The sequence below is a fragment of the Magnolia sinica genome, chromosome 2, assembly GCF_029962835.1.
Source record: "Magnolia sinica isolate HGM2019 chromosome 2, MsV1, whole genome shotgun sequence".
NCBI lineage: Eukaryota > Viridiplantae > Streptophyta > Magnoliopsida > Magnoliales > Magnoliaceae > Magnolia > Magnolia sinica.
The window spans coordinates 7,618,760-7,637,037 of NC_080574.1; the positions used below are offsets into that span (position 1 = coordinate 7,618,760).

The 18,278-nt window shown below is 39.6% G+C and overlaps 1 protein-coding gene across 3 annotated transcripts in view; it reads left to right on the forward strand.

Annotated features, from left to right (window-relative positions):
* The window catches only part of LOC131233479 (transcription initiation factor TFIID subunit 1), an 87,584-nt gene extending 70,197 nt beyond the window's left edge, over positions 1-17,387 (forward strand). For 2 of the 3 annotated variants that reach the window (XM_058230205.1, XM_058230213.1), the window contains exons 15-22: positions 7,328-7,534; positions 8,352-8,558; positions 10,463-10,949; positions 12,073-12,251; positions 12,747-12,872; positions 14,817-14,885; positions 15,303-16,319; positions 16,625-17,387. In XM_058230205.1, the coding sequence (XP_058086188.1) occupies positions 7,328-7,534; positions 8,352-8,558; positions 10,463-10,949; positions 12,073-12,251; positions 12,747-12,872; positions 14,817-14,885; positions 15,303-16,319; positions 16,625-16,987 (2,655 nt within the window). In that variant the 3' untranslated portion in view covers positions 16,988-17,387. The remainder of the gene's footprint in view (positions 1-7,327; positions 7,535-8,351; positions 8,559-10,462; positions 10,950-12,072; positions 12,252-12,746; positions 12,873-14,816; positions 14,886-15,302; positions 16,320-16,624) is intronic. The other variant, XM_058230197.1, reaches the window with a different exon arrangement.
* Positions 17,388-18,278: the final 891 nt, after the last annotated feature.

Below are 18,278 nucleotides of genomic sequence, written 5' to 3' on the forward strand. Positions count from 1 at the left end.
CCATCAATTGGGACCAGGGAGTGCATGCCTTCCTTTTCAAGCCATGAGAGCTCAAACCTGAAAGGTTTTAGTCCCTAACTTTCCTCCACAGAATCAAGTAAAATCGGGCAATGTTTTGAGATGAGGCGAGGAAGACTGTGCTGGGAAACCGTTGGGAAAGCTTCCAGCCAATCTGGATAAACTAGAAATCTATTAAGATGCGAGAGGATGGGAGGAGACTGGCCATTAGTCCAAGTAAATTTCACATCTAGAAGCGGAAGATTGATGAGGTCATTTCCTCCCACCCAATTGGAGAACATTTTCATACTTTTAGAAATGTGATTGCATTTGATTTCTCATAAGAGAATCAAGTGGCATTGGAGTCTCCACCCATACATTAAGGGGGGGATCATTTAACTTAGGTCATCCCAAAGGAGGTGTGTCGTGGTGACCAAGCTGGGGTCATAGATAAAAGAAAAGACCCATTTGAACCTAGAAAAATGATTTTTGAGAACAACATATACCGCATAAGACCCTATCAGGGAGTCTTCTTGAACCTAGGACTTGGAATCCCAGGCTAGCACAATCCCCCCAGAGGAGCTACTTGCAGTGAGAGAGATCCAATCCTTATGATGAATGCCTCAAATAGCGTCAAGATTAGAGCAACTTACCAATCGAAGCTTCGTTTCGTGAATGGCGGTGAGTTGAGCTTTATATTTACAAAGAATATCCTTGACTTGGGGCTTTCTTTCTTTGACAACCAAGGTCTCGCACATTCCATGAAATGATCTTCATTGACAATAAGCTTACCTCTTCTACTTTCCTTATAGGATATTGAGCTTGAGCTAGCCTCGTAGTTGACAAAGGATTCGAGGCTGACCAACTCCCTCAACTGCTACGAGACTCTAAGCTTTTTCTAATTGCCAAAGCAACATGTTTTCCTCGCTTCTCAATTAATTTATAAAGAGCAATGCAATCTTCCTCCTCGTCCCTAAAAGACGAATCCCACAAACTTCTGGAAATCTATGAATGCTTCTTTGATTCGCTAGGGGTCCTTATGTCTGGATAAGATTGAGTTAGGACCTCAAATATCATCTGAATCCAAGTGCTCATGTAATTTCGACGAAGGAGCACCATCTTAGAGAATCTGGAGGGGAGGAACGTTAATAATGAAGGAAGAAGAAACATTTGGATGAGTAAGATGGAGAGGGGGATGTGAATGGCGTCTTTAGTTACAGGAACCAAAGTCCATTCTGAAGCTTTTTATATCATTCTTTTCCTCTTTTTTTTTTTTGGGGGGGGGGGGGGTCCTTGTTGGAAAGCGATTGAGAGGACTCTCGAGGGAATGTCTAGTGATGGCTAAAAGATCTCAAAGGAAGAGGAATCTCAAAAGGGTTTGCCCTCATATGAACTAAAAGAGAAGGGGGAAGAGAGGTTTAGGAGATTTTCGAATGGAGCTGGGAGCATGCGTATTGGCATGTAGCATCTCTTTGGGGATAGACATGCCAGATGGATGGGGGAGAGGGAAGGAGAAGAGGGAGAAATGCAACGGTCAGAGAGCATGGCAAGCATAATCACACATGGATCTCAATAGTCCCCTTGACAACGTTGGGGTGCTCGAGAAGTCTAGGAGTTTAAAGGTAGCCAATGCATGGCAGGAGGATGATTGGGATCCATCCATTTGGAAAGGGATATTGTCCTCTAGGTCTGACGACATCTGAGAGAGCGTTAGACGATGCCACGTTGCCTTGTGTGTCGTCATCATTGATGTAAGAGTCAAAATTAAAAAAAAAGGAAGTGACAAATGGATGGGGAGAGCGTGGAGAGGCTATGTGGCGCCGCTCGACCACCCTCGCTAGATGTAACATTGATAGGGGTTGCTTGATGTCATTGTATCTCTTTTCAGAGAGAGAGAGAGAGAGAGTTTCCTTGAGAGTTTCGGTAGGCTCTCTCCTTTAACCATGCATGGGGATATGGCAGAGGGCACTGCGTGAGGCAAGACAGGTGTTGCCTTTCGGCGAAGAAGGATTGACAGCACGTGCAACAGGCAATTTGATGTGAGACATATGTTACATATCTTAGGCGATGCAACTATGGTAGATGGGTGGTCAATCGAAGACCTACATGGCTGGGTTGGGTGAGAGAAAGTGGGTTGATCCTCACTGTCCAACATTGACACTTGATCAATGATTCGAGATGGAGATGAAAGCAGGCCTAGCTGACACCTGCCCCTCCATGTGTTTTTCACCAACCCCATGCGAGGAGTAAAGTACTCTACCAAAGCCCCCCTCAATCCATACTCCATCTGCTGAGAGCACCACTGGGAAGGGAGCACCATGGAAAACAACATTCTCTGCACTCTCGACCTCTGGCCATACCGTGATCACCAAATGATCCCCTTCCACCACTATAGGAATATTGGAAATAGGAGGGTCAAGCTTCTTCTTACAGATTTGAATATGGGCCTATCGGAGCTCCCATCCGGACTCCGTTGTTAGATTGAACTGAAGGACTTCCCTAATTCACAACCCAACATGAGAAGAAACTCGAGGGTCTAAAGCTCCAAGGGAATACCTTTGAAGTGTAACTAGACGTCCGTCGAATCGAAGGAGAGGTCCTCCCATTTGGAGATAGAGGTCACATGGCCATCTTGGTTCAAGGCTTCCACCATGAGAATGGGGTCCAAACTCCAAACTGGTATTGGGCTTGAGATTGAGGAGAAACTCCGTGTCTCCCAAGGGCTTAAGGCCAAAATTCCCCTCCTACAATTGGCATTTGGCTTCCACCCACGCCTTAATGTTGGCTAGGGACTCTCCTTTTTTGCACCGAATCACTAGACTTTGAGAGTACAAAACAACTGCTCTAAAATCATGGATCGTTCCACTCTGATCTTCGATTTAGCTAGATAATTATTTTCCTGATTTGGGATAGAGGGTGACTAGGAGAGGTGGTGGGAATGACGGTTGGAGAGGTCGAGCTGGTCAAAAGAGAACCAGAAAACCCTTCGGCTATTGCTTCTTTGAAAGATCGACCAACAATCCCGAGGCTCTCTATCATCTCAGGGAGATTGACCGTTGGGGGCTGAGTAGGGAAACGGGAATGACCAGCAACCCTTGAGGCTCGGGTCGGCATCGATGAGTCAAGTCTTGGGCCGTAACGTGCCATCCGAACATAAATCTTGTGGCCATTGTAACCCGATTGATGCATGGTGGAGATGGCTGAGGAGGTAGCGTCCTTGGACCCCATATGAACATAGGCGAAACCCCTAGAAGTGCCATTCTTCTGGGGGAGAATGATTTCTTTAACCTCCCATCTTTTGGAAGACTTGGGATAGATAACATGTACTCATCCCGGTCGTCCAAGATGTTAGAAACGATCAGGGTGGAAAATCCAGTGAACTTTGACGTTGAGCGTGGTTTCCTAGAAGCTGTGGGTCTTTTGTGAGAGACTAGAGTCCACCCATCCTCCTAAGCTAGTTGACCCACCGTAACGGCAAGAGCCTCCTTCCCCAAAATATCTTTGTGACCTCTACTAAAATGGTGGCCAAGGCCTCTCCCTTCTGCTCGAAGCAAATTGAATAGATCTTCCTCTACCCTGGAGGTCTCTCACTGAATCGGTTCTCCTATCGTAATCATGAGCAATCTCTTTTCCTTTTTTCTAGCCTTCTCTCTATTGTTTTATCTTTCCTTCTTCTTGCATTGAAAATGGAGGCATACTCCATCTTTGAAATTGAAGTTAAGTCATTGGTATTTTCTATGGAAAGCAATAATGTATTCTATCTTTCCAAAACCGAGTCATACGGCCGATACAGATGACGCAGGCTGATACGCCCAATTTCAGTTGCATTCTATCCAAATCAGATGGTTAGGATCTTTAGCTCATTGTGATGTTACATATATGCCCCATCCAGAACATTTCTCACAATTTAGATGGTTCGGATCATCATCATCATTCGGATCATCATCATCATTTAAGCCTTATCCCAATTAATTTGGGTCAGCTACATGGATCCTGTTCCGTCATTCCACTCTATCAATTTAGACAGTTCTGGTGGTGTATTTAAATGCCACATGTGAGAACAATGAGTTACAACCATGGTCCAATGGTCTTGATTCAACAAACAAGTATCCAGGAATAAGAAGTTAGGATTGTTTATCAATTTCGTTTTGGGACTGACTCAGAAACAGCGGGTTCTACAATTTAGACGTTTAACTTGATAAATGTATGCTATGTGTACGATTTCTGAGTGCAATATGTACCAGGCTTCATACTTTGCTAGAGGTATCAAATAGTTCTCCTTAAAATTCAAATTCACAGCAGGCACCAGCTGTTAGAGAGGAAATTTTGCCAGCTTCTATACAGTTGTTGCTCTCTGAAACCACATCTCATGCACACGGCCACCATACAAGAGATTTGTGGGTCATCTTGATGATGTGTAAAATCCAAACCATTTAATGTGCGGCCCACCATGAATATAAAACATCCCAAAAGTTAAGCTGATCCAAAATTCAGGTGGGCCAAACCAAAGAAAAAAAGTGTGTTTGGGCCTCTTAATTCAAGTGTTGTGACCCACCTGTGTTTTGGATGATCCGATATTTGGGGCGACCTTAATCTTGATAGGATGCATCTTATGAACGGGTTGGATGTGTGGATAGAGACAAATTTGGGCTCCAAACAAAATTAGAGACTGATTCTTCAATGATGGGCATTCTCTCCCACTATTTCCATTGTTGTGGCCTGGCTGAGATTACTCTCTGCATAAATTTTGATATAAAGGCTGTGTATGGACACAACTGATGAAAGTAAGGAATCTCAGATAACTACCATGGACGGGCCCCACACAGATCCCCTTAATTGTAAGCCACCAAGTCATACTCCTGCTCTTTGGGTTGACTTGCCAGCTCGAGGATGAGTTATGCCCATTCAGGTAGGTACTGGATCCTCGACTGCAGATACTAGTATGTATCTGTAGATAGGTACTGGTTTGATGTGGTCCCTCAATGTGGTCTACACTATGGATGGTTGCACGATATAGATATTCAAACTAAACAGATTGATCTTTAATCATGATTGTTGGCCTGATCTGGGGTTGATTTACAATCTGATGGCTTGATCATCATTCAACCTGCAATAGGACCAGTTTGGTCTCTCATTGGATGATTGGATCGTGTTGCATCATTTTTTTGCTATAAAATAAATGAACCCTTACACACTGGCAGGGTCAAACCAACTCTCAAATTAGAAATCAGACCCCTTACCTAGTAGGTCATGGACTGGTTTTAATTTCTTTTACCTTGTATTGTTTTGATTGGATTTTTTCTACATCTCTATGAAAGCCTCGTATTTCTTTGTTAAGTAGATGACAATGATTTCAGCCTGTATTAAGTGTCTATTTGTCTTACAATTTTCTCTTGACCTTGGATGAATTTGTTAAGAATTTGTAGGAAAGTTTGACCTATAAACTCTACATTGTCTCAGATTTGCCTAATCATTCTTGTTCTTTTAATATATACACACACATGCGATGCATGTAGGACCATATTACAGATTTCCAGTACATCTTGTATTGTTGGAAATGGATGCTCATTCATTTTTCTGGGCTGTCCAGTGCCCCACCTTGTATTGCCTATGGTTCAAAATCAGTCTGATCTGACAATCCTAGCTGTCAAATTGGTTTCCAACGCAGTTATAATAAATTTTCAGATCTAACCAATGCATTAAACGGATCGTTAGTCTGAGTCTCCAATCCCTAGATGCACCTTCCAGAGGATAGGTTATGAGAAGTGCCATTCTACTTCAAACTTTCAATAGCAAACCACTATTCTGGTGATCAGGATTGTTGGATTGGCAAGAGTTGCATGGTGACCCATCCACAATTGTGCCTACTAGATGATGGTCCAGATCCAATGTTCTAAAAGTCGTATTGGATCGTAAAACCATAATGTGACTGGAATAGTAGCTTGTAAATTGTAAACCACATGATTGTTAGACTTACATGAATTTTTTAATATATTGAAAATTCCAAAACAATTGATCATCTTAGCCTTCTCCCAGCAATTTGGGGTTGACCTTGGAAGATCGATTGGCAAAGTTTTTGTGGTCTACTTCCCACCGGACATCAGCCTTCCACTTTTACTTTGGCTCTTCCAGACCAGCCAAAGCAGTGGTACACAGATATAAAATTCTAAAAAGAGTATTAGAAAACATAGACGAGTTGGATACCAGTTGAAGATATGTGCAAAACCTGAACATAATACCAAAACACATTAAAAGTTGTTTACAAAAAAAATATAACATGTTTTTAGATTTCCAAATTCGAAGTTCCAAATCTAAAAGCCCCAAACAAATGAAAGGGATGTCCTCAGATCTCAATGTATGCCAGTCATGTTGACATCTTCATCTCCTGTATGACCACTGCCATTGGAGTCATCCATGTATGGTAGAACAAATGAAAAGGATGCCCTCAGATCTCGATGTATGCTAGTCATGTGTACATCTTCATCTCCAGTATAACCATTGTCATTGGAGTCATCCACGTATGGTGTTTTTTGAAAGTTAGAAGATTCAAAAATCCCCTCCTAAGTGCTTAATATGTTATTGGCATTTAAATTGACGCAGATAACCTCCAAAAGAAACCTGAAGCAAAGAGCAATTATGTCAGCCATGGTTTAGCCCACAACTCTGATATTTGTTTAAAAATTCAATAGAAAGATTTGAGTTAAATGGTGAGATTCAAATCATGGTTTGTAAGATTTCCCTATATATCATAGTATTCTATTAGGATATTTGGAGAATGAGACTCAAACTTACAACTCAAATTGTTTCCTAATAAGATGTGGATATTCAAATCATAAATTGTATGATTTTACTAACAATGTCAATATCACTGACTGGACTTTCCACATGTTCCATACATCTAGATGCGTTGCGTACATGGTGTTTTTCACCTGTTCTAAGTTATCAGCTACTCTATCTGGTACACTTGTCATGCATGCATGAGATCTGAATTCTGAATCATTCATCCAGCTTCCACTATCTGATTTTTAATGAAAAATGGATGATCAGTGGAACTTCTATTGACTGTTTTATTCTTGCTTTTCTCCTGCACTTTGTTAATGTACTTGGTTTCTTGAATGCATAAGTTTTTATTTGCCAAGTCTGTTTGCTTCATCATTGTCTAACATGAGCATTTGATTAGTCATAATCAGGCTTGGTACTGCCCCGGTCTTTGAAGATCACGTTTCCTTGTGACTATGTTCTTGTCTTAGATTCTGTCTGTTTGTCACATGTGTAAGTTTCTTTGCTGTATTTTATTTCTAAGATGAGTGCTTAAAGATTTTCTCTCCAGGTGTGCGCCTATGAGAGTATGCAAGCTGGCCTTTATCGGCTTAAAAGGTTGGGAATCAGCAGGCTCACACATCCTGTTGGTCTTTCTTCTGCAATGAACCAACTACCTGATGAAGCCATTGCTCTGGCTGCTGCATCACACATTGAGAGGGAATTGCAGATAACTTCATGGAATCTGAGTAGCAATTTTGTGGCATGCACAAATCAGGTGTCTGGATTGTTTGATATGAGCAGTAATTTTGTTGCCTTTACAACTTCTCTCTCTCCTTTTCTTTTCGTCATCATCTAAGCCTTATCCCAACCAATTGGAGTCAGCGACATGAATCTTGTTCCACCATTCCACCCTGTGAAGGGCCATAACTTCAGTTAGACCATAAGTCATCAAGTCTTTTCTTGCTACCTCCACCCACGTCCTTTTGGGCCTTCCCGTTGCCCTTTTAAGCCTTCAACTTGCACCCACTCACTTCTTCCTCTTGCTCTTTGTTTAAAAGTAATATTATGGATACTGTTTCCAAAAAAAGGTGATGGATAAAGCCCCATTTTTTGTTAGAGTGCATCATTTGTATGCGCTTAACTAAGCTTTTTGTACCATCATACTGGAGGTTTATCTTCTGTTGTACCTGATAATTGGAGATTTATCTTATTACTTTTACAACAAAGGATCTAGATATGATTGTGAGTGGCAGTGATCCTTTGGAAAAAAATAAAAAAGATGACTTAGCCTTGCCATATTCATCACTTTTGGATTAAAAAAAAAAGAAGAAGAAAAAGGACATGCTGAAAAAATGTTTCTTCTTTGCTGCCTTCTTTTATAGGACATATTTAATGTCTTTTTCCTTAATATAATATTATTGAGTACTAGACTTAACTTTTTCTCTCAGCATATTAATGAGAAGGTAAAAAAGAAAAAGGAAAAATAAAAAATGATACCCATGCTGGAAAAAAACTCAAGAGGTATTAGAGATTTCAGTCTTCTTGAAAGCCAAAGGGTACATAATACAATTTTAACCCTTTGCTTTTTGCAGGATCGAGAAAATATAGAGCGCTTAGAAATTACAGGTGTCGGTGACCCATCTGGCCGGGGATTGGGGTTCAGCTATGTTCGTGTGGCTCCCAAAGCACCAGTTTCAGGTGCAGTGATGAAGAAAAAAGCAACTGCTAATCGAGGAGGTACATCAGTCACAGGAACAGATGCTGATCTCCGCAGATTGAGCATGGATGCAGCACGTGAGGTATAACTCCATTTTAAGATGTATCCTTGATATCTACCTTAAAAAATTTCTAGAGGAAGCACAGCCAATGTTTTTCACTAGTACACAGTTTTTATATTTCCTATAGTCAAGCATCTCACTTGAAATTATTTGCCCAATGGGTCTCTGCTCTTTGCTTACCAGTCATAAGTAACAGCTACTCCATCTTAATTACAAATCAATACAGAAAGTTTCCAGTATATCATGCTGCAAGTTTACATTATAGTTCAAAATCTAGTGACATGATTTATTATTATTATTATTATTATTTTTCTACCCAAAGTTCCTTTCCAAACAAATGGACGAAAAGTACCATGGTTCCTATTTATAAGAATAAATGACACATACAAAGCTGCACTAACTATCGTGCGATTAAACTTATGGGTGTTGACAATTGAGTCATACTATGAAATTATGGGGGAGAGTGATTAACCAAATATTAAGGTGTGAGACGAACGTATCAGTAAATAAGTGTGGGTCTATGCCAGGAAGTTGAGCCATTAAGGCTATTTTCCTACTTACACAGGTGATGGAGAAATATAGGGAGAGGAGGAAGGATCTTTGTACAGTCTTTATCAACTTAGCAAAAGCATACAATTGGGTCCCTAGAGAAATCTGGTAGATGTTGGGGAAAAAAGGAGTCTCGAGGTGATATACTGACATGTTAAGGATCTGTATGAGGGCGCAGTAACAAATGTGAAGACTGCTAGTGGAGAGACTAGTGAGTTTCAAAAAAATGGGCTAATGATCGAATGGGCTGTTTATGTAGTGGGTCTCAAGGATTGTGATTTTCTTTTTCTTGGAGTTTGGTAGTGATTGCCTCCTCGGCGATCGGTCTTCTCTTCCCTGCTTTGTATCCCCTTTTCCTGTCTAATATATTATAGTGACTTTTCAAAAAAAAAAGACTTGTGAGTTTCCAATTACTGTAGGCTTAGCCAGGGGTTGGCATTGAGCCCATATCTTTTTGCATTGGTTGTGGAACAGGAGGGACATTTACAGGAAGAAGTCCGATGGAGTTTGTTGTTTGCAGATGACATAGTTTTGGTTGATGAAATGAGGGAGGGGATAAACACAAAGTTAGAACTATGGAGAAATGCTTTAGAATCTAAAGGTTTTGAAATTAGTCGGATTTATCTGAGCACATGGAATGTGATTTTAGTAACAATAATAGTGGAAATGGGGAATTAGTTGAGGTTGTTGATTAAGTAGTACTTTATAAAATAAAATAAAAACTATTTTGAAGATCTTGGGTTGATAATTCATGAGAGCAAAGAGATTGAGAAGGATGTTGCCCATAGCAGCTGGGTAGATGAAGTAGAGATGTGCCACTGGAGTTTTATGTGATCACCACATACGAATCAAACTGAAGGGAAATTTTTATAGGATACCTATAAGACCAGCCATGGTTTACAGCACGGAATGTTGGGTAGTTAATTAGAACCCGACTGAACGATGTTCCGACTAAGTGAGGAACAACATTTTCCCCAGTACTTGATACATCTAACAATACCGATACTTTGAACACTGGTTTATAGTAGAAAAGTTGGAAACTACAGCACCTTGCTGCTATATTTCTCCCTTCTATTGTTATTATTATTATTATTATTATTATCATTATCATTATCATTATTGTTGATGTTGTTGTCATCATCTCAGAGTGGACGTGATTTATTTCAATCATCTTTTGAGATATTCTTAAGCTCATGACTGCTCATGTACTGAAAGGAGCATAATGCATCTGCTTTATCGATGAGTACATGTTCTATTCATAGACTTAATTCTTTGTTTCTGAAATCTGTGCCAATTCTGTGATTCTGAATTTCACAGCAATCTATCATATCCAAGGTGCATCAGGTTTTCACCTCCAAACATGTTGTTGTTTTTAGGTTCTACTTAAGTTCAATGTTCCTGAGGAACAGATTGAGAAGATGACTAGATGGCATCGAATAGCTATGGTACGTAAGCTTTCAAGTGAGCAAGCAGCCTCAGGGGTTATGGTCGATGCAGCAACCCTCAACAAGTTCGCACGTGGCCAACGAATGTCATTTCTTCAGCTTCAGCAGCAAACAAGAGAAAAATGTCAGGAAATTTGGGATCGACAAGTTCTCAGTCTTTCTGCAGCTGATGGTGATGAAAATGAGACCGATTCCGAAGCAAACAGTGATCTTGATTCTTTTGCCGGGGACCTCGAGAATTTGCTGGATGCAGAAGAATGTGAAGATGGAGAGGAGGGTAAATATGAATCCAAACATGATAAAGCAGATGGTGTTAGGGGACTTAAAATGAGAAGGCGCCCATCTCAAGCTCAAGCAGTGGAGGAAATTGAAGATGAAGCAGCAGAAGCAGCAGAACTGTGCAGGATGCTCATGGATGGTAAGGATGATTTGATTGTATGTAATAAGTTATTTCTTCTGTTACGTATGGGTAGTGACCTTCTTAAGCTGTTGAACCATTATACTTTATCTCATCTGCTTTGGCAGTCAGTGATCATCATGGCTTGATAATGGACGATACCTTTATTCTTCATCCACAAAGTTTCCTTTTGTTTCTTATGCATAGTGTTGATGTATGCCTTCATTCACTAACTTGAGCATGCCATGTAATTATTGATTATCATCCAAAAGTTTTTCACTGCTACAAGGTAGCATTAACTGAACTGTTTTAGCTGGCAGAAAGAAAGCTTCAATTTCAGTTTCAAATATGAACTTGTGTTTCCAGTGTATTCAAAACATCATATACAAATTATAGCTAACATTATGAGAATTGTTCTCACATCTCACCACCACTTCATCCTGATGAAACTTAGAGTTTCTAGATTATTAATGACAATCATCCTTCCATTAGCATAAAAACTTGATGAAGCTAGTCTTCTTCTTGACAATGTTGGTATTTATGTATTTTTCTCATATCAGGTAGTGTGTTTTTAGTTTGTCTTTATCCTTCTTTCCTGCTTCTTTGGACAGAACTTCTAGCAACTATCATGTTCAGCAGCTCACGTATGTATATTTGTTCATGGGGCTGTCATTGAAATAAGTATTTGTTTTATGGATTAATGATAATCTCTAAACAGGGTCCAATGATTTACTTGACAAGTACTCATGTATATTTTTGTCGTTAAATTTGTGTAACTAATTATTGATTGAAAAGAGGTGTACCTGATTGTTTGATTTGTGGAATTTATTTCTCATGATATATTTGTTCTATTCTGCCTCTTCGTCTGTGTTTTATATCTCCAGAGATGATTCATGTAGAGAATGTTGTTTTCCTTCCAATTTGTGATCATCTCAGTTTCCTCTTCACCATTATCCTTTGCTTATTTCCTACCAATTCATATATGATATTTCTATTGAACCTTCTCCGTAGATACATCAACAGTCATACCTATTCAACATTTAAAAAAAAAAATCCTTTTTTGTATTGATCCTTACAGAATAATGTTAGGGGGATGCCATTTGGATTATTACATTGTGTTGTTGTTTATATGACTATTCTGCAGATGATGAAGCAGAGGGGATAAAAAAGAAAAAGATGAAACCTGTTGGGAAGGAATTAGGTTTTGGTTCTGTAAATGCTGATTGCACCAAGAAAACTAAAACCATTGTCAAGAAAGTCATACGCACATCCTTATCTAATGGCTCATTTATTGATGATCCAAAAGAGGTAACTCTACTTTTGGTTTATCCTTTCTTATTGGTCTTTGTTTCGAGTGCTTTAAATCATGCTTGCACGTATTAAATACATCTCTTTTTTCATACTGAAAAACAGTGACCTTATTGGAATCGAGTAAATTTACCTTTTCTAACAGCAATGTCAGCAGCAAATTCTAAATCTTGCTGGATGCGGGTGGAGTTCTTGCTAGAAGAAACTTGTCTGGAAAAGTCAAAGCAAAGAAATGAATTTGGAACAATGAGTCTTTTTTTCATACTAAAAATTTGTGACCTTACTATGGTCGTGTACATTAACCTTTTTTCTAACCGGCAATATCAACAGCAGCAAGTTCTAAATCTTTCTGCGTGCAGCTGGAATGTTTTCTTCCTAAAAGAAACTTTTCTGGACAAGTCAGTAAAGGAATTGGAAATAATGATGTTTTCTCTAAGTCATGCTTGCAACCATTTAGTGGATGACAATTTTTCATAATTGTTTAAACTTTTTTCTAACTTGCTGGATCAGGTGGAAAATTTTCTGGCTAAAAGAAACTTGTCTGGAAAAATTCAAGCAAAGAAAGGAATTGGAAAGATTGATGTACATTTGGGTCTACTGAAAAAGAAAAGCAAAGCAGTGGGAGATGGATTTAAGGTAGCTTGTGAGTTGTATGCTTCAGTTATGTCCATTGATGATGTTCTTACACCTCGTTTCTCATTTGCATGATGTGGAATTTCATTGTTTTCATATTTTATGATATTGTGAATATGACAGAGAATGGAAACCACAACAAAAGCTGAAATGCAATTGATGCATTTTTACTTTTGTAAATGGTTCTTGTTTTGCTGCTATTGAGTTTCTTCAATGGCATAACATAACTTATGATGCCATTTTTTTTGGCTTCAATCATACTTTCTTCTCATGTGCAACTATTCAAAGTAAATGATTCTAGATTCATAACTGTGGTTTTGGTTCATGCCATTTTTTTTGGCTTCAATCATACTTTTTTCAGGAGAGTTGGTGTTGAATTAGTGAAACATGAACCAAAACCACAGTTATGAATCTAGAATCATTTATACTGAATGGAGAAATGCAGTTTTTTTTTTTTTTTCTTGTTGCATATTGAATAACCTTATTTTTGCACCAAATTTTGCACATGCTTATCTCAGCAGACATGTTCATAGCCAGGTTCATCCTCAAACATTGAAGCTGCAGAATTTTACCTGTTAATATAAATCCACAAGAGTTCCCATTGTGCAGATGGTGTGATTTAGAATACTGATAATAATTTCTAGTGCATCAAGACTCATATAAAATAACGACAGCTGTTCCATTCAAACCAATAAATCATTTCAAGAAAACATTTCCAGATCTAAGCACATTAACAACCAATTAATTTATCAGGTCCCATCCATGCATTTCAAAAAATATCCTTCCATCATAGGGAACTTGGACCAGGACATGTCACCATTGGATGCAAGTTATCATGACAGATGATTTATTATACTCATATCGGTCCATTTCAAGGTAATAATAATAATAATAATAATAATAATAATAATAATACTCATTTTGGTGAGAATTTATTCCGAACAGTGAAATATTCATATATGTTATAAAATATGAGGGCAATACAAAAAATCTAAATGCATTCAAAGCTTATCAGAATATGAGTGAAGATGTAAGTGGGGCGTACTCGTTTGTTTGAAGTCCATGTCCAATACTCGTGCAGGATATGACCATTTTTAAAACTAGTCCTTTTATAGTCCATAATTTCCTTGTATATTTTATGGTCTAAACTACCAAAATTGCGGGATAATGTTTCGTGCATGCAAAAATACCTGAAATTTTACATCTGATATGTATGCGTGTGTGTGTCCATATATATATATATATATATATATATATATATATATATATATTTCGATTGAGTTATACATTTCTCGTTGAATAATATCTTCTATAACTTAACGAAGACAATGCATCTGAGTCAGACATGAGAGCCAGGAAACTGACATTTTGATGCACATGATACTAGGAGAGATGTTTTACATAAATCTTAACTCACACATGATATCATTAGAACTCTAGACGTGGGATATCATTATACCACAAAACAGGTGAACAGATAAACCGAGACTTGATCCTAATACCATGTGAACATCTGTCTAACACTTGCATCCAACATGGCAGTTTTTTAAATGGATCATCCTTGTTACAGGATTAATATCATTTCGGTCATATGATGGAAGACAATACATGATTTCTTCCTCAGTGCAATCTTCAGTGTGTTCTGGTATTTCTTTGCTAGCCATTAACAGCTGTCAACGACATTGTGAGAGCTCAAATAGCTTAGTTCGTAGTATCTTGCAGTAAGTCACCATCATATGTTGCTTGCCTTGCATTTCAAATATCTTCTTGCAGTAAGTCACCACCATACAGTGCACGGCTTGCATTTCAAGTGAGCAATCATAATCATTACCAACTTCATCCGTTTTCAGATTGTCACTAGTTAAATTGTTTTTTTTTTGTTTTTTTTTTTTAATTTTAAAAATTCAATGTGAAGTTATCCTGAGTATGTTCTCTCTTTACTACCAGGTTATTAAGGAAAAGAAACAGACAGACAAACCAGTGAGAGAGAGTTTCGTCTGTGGAGCATGTGGTCAGGTGTGTGACTAACTAATATAACTAGAGGAACTCTACCATCAAACACGCATCTGCCAACACCAAATGAAATTTCCTGGTCTTATAGTGGTGTACCATGTATCTGCTTATCAGGTCTGTCACATGTGCATTGAATGTGGACATCAATTATTCTTTTTAACTCTCAAGTTCCCATCCACTTGCAGCCTACTTGATGATTATTCAGGTTATTTTTTGGGCTAATGCACGGGAACGGTGGGGCTGACCTGTTGAACAGTCTGGATCATGCATACTGTTTTGCACTTTGGAATGTATGAGGCGCTTGTATGTGGTGCTTGCAGATGGGCATCTGCGAGTAGCATTCCTCATTTAACTATACATTGGTTGCAGAAAATGGCCCATTTTCTCTATATGACTGTTATAACCCCTCTTGTTGATCAGCTGGGCCACATGAGGACTAACAAGAACTGCCCCAAGTATGGAGAAGATCCGGCAGAATCACAAGTTGAAAATATGGAGACAGAAAGTATATCAGGGAAGGCTCATCCTGCTGATGCCTCCACCCAGCCCCAACCGAAACCTCCAATCAAGAAGTTGGTGCCTAAAGGCTTGACAAAGATGTCTCTGGTGGAAGTTTCAGAAAGTGTAGAAAAATCAGGGTCAAAATTGCAGGCAAAAATCGTCCCCTTGAAGCTCAAATGTGGCTCCACCGACAAGTTGCCTGAGAAAATTGTATTGGGTCCACAAACATCAGACAAGCAAATCGTTGCTGACACAGAAACTGGGAGTAAATCCCTTACTAAAATAAATAAAATTATAATTTCCAGCAAGTTGAAATCTGAGGACGTGCCACCTGAACCTCAGAAACCGCCCTCTGTTGTGATACGCCCCCCTGTAGCTATAGATAGAGATCAACCTCGAAAGAAGATCATCATCAAACAGCCGAAGGTGATTAATAATGTGGAGCAAGCTTCAATTGGCTCTGGGGTAGACGAAGATTTTAGGAGGACTAAGAAAATAACTGAGCTGTCGAGCTTCGAGACGCACAGGAAGCCGGATGCCAACTTCTTGGTCGAAGAGGCAGCAAATAGGAAAGCTTTTGAGTCAAGAAGGTGGGAAGAGGAAGAGAAGAGGAGAAAGAAACAGATGATGCGGGAGGAGAAGGCACGAAGGCTCTACGAGGAAGAAAGACAGTTGCAAGAGGAACAGCTAAGGATGACTGAGATGAGAAGGCGTGAAGAAGTAATGCGCAAGGAGAGAGAAGAAAGACAAAAGGCAAAGAAGAAGAAAAAGAAGAAACCTGATTTCAGAGATGAGTATCTTGACGAACGTACCATGTACAGAAATGACCGAAAGAAACCAGATAGAGACCGGGCTGCAAAGAGGCGGCCTGCGGCTGATTTGGGACGGTATGCTGCAAGCTTTGCCCCACAAACAAAGCGTCGCAAAGGCGGAGAGGTAACATTCCTTCCTCATTTCAGATTTCAGAATCTGCCCAAGTGGGGGTCCCATTAACTAAGGTATTTGTAGTTGGTGGAACCCACTGCATTTTGCATGAATACCTAAATGAAAATGTGTCAGACAGCAACTGTCATATGGGTAGTCCAGATTTTGCCAAAACAGTTATAATTGAATAAACACTGAAACATGTTCCTCTCTCATTCAGCTACTAGTAGCTATGTACAAAATTATACATGCGTATGTACACATGAATGTTTCATATGGACCATGACAATGTCTCTGATGGGTGGATTCCTTTGCAGGTGGTGCTATCAAACATATTGGAAGGCATTGTGAAAAACCTGAAAGATCGAACCTCAGTGTCGTATCTTTTCCTCAAACCAGTGTTAAAAAAAGATGCTCCTGACTATCTAGATATCATTGAACACCCCATGGATCTCTCCACCATCACAGATAAGGTGAGGAAAATGGATTACAAGAATAGGGAAGAATTCAGGCATGATGTGGCACAGATCACTATAAACGCTCACAAGTACAATGATCAGCGGAACCCCAGCATCCCTCCCCTTGCAGACCAGCTCTTAGAACTCTGTGATTATATGTTGGAGGAAAACGCCGACCACCTGGACGAAGCTGAATCTGGAATTGAGATCAGAGACTTTTAAAAGAAAGACCGCCTGGACGAAGCCGAATCTGGAATTGAGATCAGAGACTTTTAAAAGAATGTGCAAGGACATGCATGTGTGATTGATTCTCTTGGGGCCAATAGGAGTTATTTTGCTGAATGGTATATTATTTGGTAGGTAAATGTAAAGGAAATTTTGATTTTCCACAGCAATCCTTGCATGCTTTGATGTGTAATATCTTTGTATTGTGATTCCATGTAAAGAGAGGAGCGCAGATGCGTAACCTGATTTTTGGGCTGCTGCATATACACAATGAGGCCCAACCAATAACCTAGTAATCTTGTATCGTGATGGATCAGAGGGGGGCTTGATCAAATGCATATGTTTGCTCCAAACTGGCCATTGTTGGTATGAAGAAATCTGGTGTTGATTCCTGACATACGCGTGGGTTTTTATAGATGGATGCACGTCATGTTAATAGCCAAGATCCACCCTCAGCTTAGTTAGTGGATGGATTTCCGATGGGGTTTCATACTGGTTCTTTGTTAAGGTTGCATGTGTTGGCATGGGCTAGTCTGGGCCCACTTAATGAACAGCTGGGCTGTGGGATGAATCAAAATTTAGGTTTTGTTGGTGTATCAGCCTATCGCTTACCTTGATGCTTGCTAGGTCACCGCCATAGTCTTTGTAGACCATTTGAGGTGCCTTTTTATGATACTTTGTGGCCAACTTTTCAGATGTTCCACTTCATATGTTAAAGTAGCATCATGGATGTGATGGAAGAATTCTCTTTCGCGGATCATTCCAAGATCAGTGGCTGTATTTGGTTTATCATTGAGCTGAGACGTTGCAAAGGATACTCCAGGTTTTCAGTTCAGTAACCATACTTTTGTTTGGAACCGAATCCTCTGCAACAATTGTAGAAAGCTAGTAAAAGTTCTGTGGGGGCCCATCGTGATGTGTGTAGCATCTGCTCCATCCATCAGTCACGCCAGTTTATGTTCATGGTACATAACAAAAATCGGCCTAGTCCAAAATTCAGGTGGGCCAAAACACAGCAATAATATGAACTCTAAAATTCACGTGGTGGGCCCTCCTGAATTTAGGATCAGGCCGCTGGAGTTGCTCATCCAATGAACAGGTTGGATGGCTTATAAAACAATGGACGGTGAACCAAAACCCTGCAGATTGGAAGTTCCCAGCCGCCTTTTGAGTCTTTAAGTCGAATGTGGACCCTTGCTGTCTCTTTATAACCCTCTTATTTCTAGCCAACTGGGTTAGGACGTCCTGGCCCCACTGAGTGTTTTTTTTTTTATATCATAATTTTGTG